Genomic DNA, 2,597 nt, shown 5'->3' on the forward strand with positions numbered 1-2,597 from the left:
ATAAAACAGTATGAGAACATCAGCATTGAACAGAATCTGCAATAAATTCTCTTCTCGAACTAACTCAAGTCATAAACTTTTCAGTCGAAGACACCTTTACGTTTTGGTTCATTAACAATCCTTTCATGTCGTTGTTGTGTTTTTGTTTTTTTTTGTCTGCCATCTGCCAGACAGCGTACATGGGTGGAACTAGTCCAGAGCGCAGTCTCCTGTCAATTTTCCAGGGAGAGGCTCGAAACAAATGAAGAGTTGTAGGAGGAATTAGAATCATAACAATTCTACTGAAATCCCTGGCACCGTGTCTGAAAGATAACTGCAGATAACAGTTTCAAATTACTCTAAGACTGTGGTTCTCAAACTGTGGTATGCGTACCACCAGTGGTGCGATGGGAAAATTCAAATTTCCACATTTAGATTTCCAATTGAATAAATCTGAAACATACCATGCATAATTAATACAACATTTAAACATAAACATCTTTATAAACCTTTATAAACATCTTTTCTGTGGTGGAAGCTAACAGTGAAGGCCTCTGCTGCTATATTCTAATGTTGGTCATCATGGTGGTACTCAGAGAGATCAGTGTTTTCTCAGGTGGTACAGAGTGCTCTAAAAAAAAAAAAACTTTAATTCTATCTGGGTGCACTGTTGGTCTACGATTATCACAATATATGATCAAAATACACACATTTGTTCTGATGGACAGATGGAACCATGATGACAAGACGTAAACATCAACATACTGTACGGGGTTAAATGAGATTGTGTTAAAATAAAAATTTTAGTACATGACTTAAACACTGGGGCTCTCCACATCTGAGGTGTGAAGGTGAACTCACCTCTCAAAACGGCAGGAGTTCAGTCCTATCTTCACAGCTACTGCACTGCCTGCATTCAGGTGACTGCCATCGATGGTGATTCTGGTTCCTCCAGAGAGCGGACCCGTGGAAGGGTGGACACGGGTGAAGTACGGAGACTGGAAAAAACAAAGACACAAAGAAAAACAAAAGGTCAAGGTCGAAGGAAGTTTGATTTTCTCAAATTGTAGAGAACTTAAAGGAAGTTTAAGCTGTAACCGGAGAGGCCAACACTCACCACAAATGTAAAGGCCTTGGTTGAGATGGCTTTGTAGTCCAGGTGAAGGCAGTCCCTGACACACACCTCCACCTGGGCCTCCTGCACCCTGTAACCCGTGGCATCGTTGAGGCGACACACGATCCTGACAAAAAAAAAGAACCGCAGAAATGGAAGCGAGTCAGAGAGATTTATTATCACTCTACCAACAGTACAGTGTATGAAGCAGGTTTTCTGACAGAGGGAGAAACATAGCCCAGAATAAACTGTTTCAGTTGGCGTAATCATCAAAATAACAAATGCTCTATTAGTGGAAATCTACAGCCTCCCCGTGCGGGTCTGCATTAATGCGAAGTGTAGAACACTACATCTCACACTTGGCCCTGGGCGCCGGGCGGCCAAATGAAAATCCACCGGAGAAATGATTGAATGAGGGGAGGAGTGGCGATGTAGCCCACAGGGGGAACACACAGGCTCACTCACATGTAGACACACACACACACACACACACATATACCTCATGTTTCACCCACTGGAGACTCACTTGACTGTTAATTAGCCCAAGCGAATGAGTAAGATGGAGAGAAAGGGTGAGAGTGCAGAGTAAAGTATAGAAAAGAAAAAAAGAAATAAAAAACGGCAGAGACTGAGAGGCTGATTAATGAAACCAGTTCACAGGCTGCACATTTCTACCATACAGTATCCCAACTTTTCTGCCTCCATCCAACCTCCCTGCAGGTGGCGACTGCAGGAGCACCGTGATGACGATACATTTCGCTTTCCAAACCATCGTCTATTGTGTTTATTTTCTCGTACATTTATTTACACGGGACGTCATTAAAATTCTGGCCAGCTCTGGGAGAGCGCGTCTTCTGCCGGTATCATTAGAGAACAGATGACAGGTGGCTGCACTAAGCTGTTATTACCTAGTTAGAGGGACACAAAGTGCTTTGTAAATTTTTAAATGACGCTTCCCTCAGGAGCAAGAGTGACGCCATATCTGATTAAACGTGTCAAATTAAGAAATCAAGGATTGTCACAGAGAGAAAAAAAAGCAGCTTAGTTAGATTTAAATTATTGAAGTGATTTAGATGTTGTCTGAAAAGAATTAAATTATTATCATTTCAAAATCCATTAGAAGAACCTGTAGATTCTTATTTATTATTGGCCTTTATCATTAGCATTAGTTTAGCGTTTGTTGCAGGTCTATATTTTTAAATCTGACTTTATTTGGCATATTGTATCATTTTGTCAGTGCATAAGAATAGCGTCTTCTTAGCCTTTTAGCTCAAACTGCATTAATAGATTTATTTAGTACAGAAATTAAGTTATACAAGAAGAAAAACAACAATTAATCTACATTTCTGCCAAACACTTAAACTTTAGTTACCCCCCCCCGCCCCCCGTTGTCCTGCAGCAGGTGACCTTTGACCTAATCTATCACCCTGGTAAACCCCGTCCCCTCTCTGATAGGGTCAGTGTGATGATGAGAGCAACCAAGCAACTAATGGCACCAAATGGC

At 41.3% G+C, this 2,597-nt stretch overlaps 1 protein-coding gene across 1 annotated transcript in view; it reads right to left on the reverse strand.

Annotated features, from left to right (window-relative positions):
* The window catches only part of LOC103386256 (plexin-A1), a 125,874-nt gene that overhangs the window by 28,714 nt on the left and 94,563 nt on the right, over positions 1-2,597 (reverse strand). The window contains exons 13-14 of the mRNA XM_025060058.1: positions 1,097-1,220; positions 841-977 (exon numbers count right to left, since the gene is read on the reverse strand). Of these exons, the coding sequence (XP_024915826.1) occupies positions 841-977; positions 1,097-1,220 (261 nt within the window). The remainder of the gene's footprint in view (positions 1-840; positions 978-1,096; positions 1,221-2,597) is intronic.

The sequence above is a fragment of the Cynoglossus semilaevis genome, chromosome 11 (genome assembly GCF_000523025.1).
Source record: "Cynoglossus semilaevis isolate Cse_v1.0 chromosome 11, Cse_v1.0, whole genome shotgun sequence".
Taxonomy (NCBI): Eukaryota; Metazoa; Chordata; class Actinopteri; order Pleuronectiformes; family Cynoglossidae; genus Cynoglossus; species Cynoglossus semilaevis.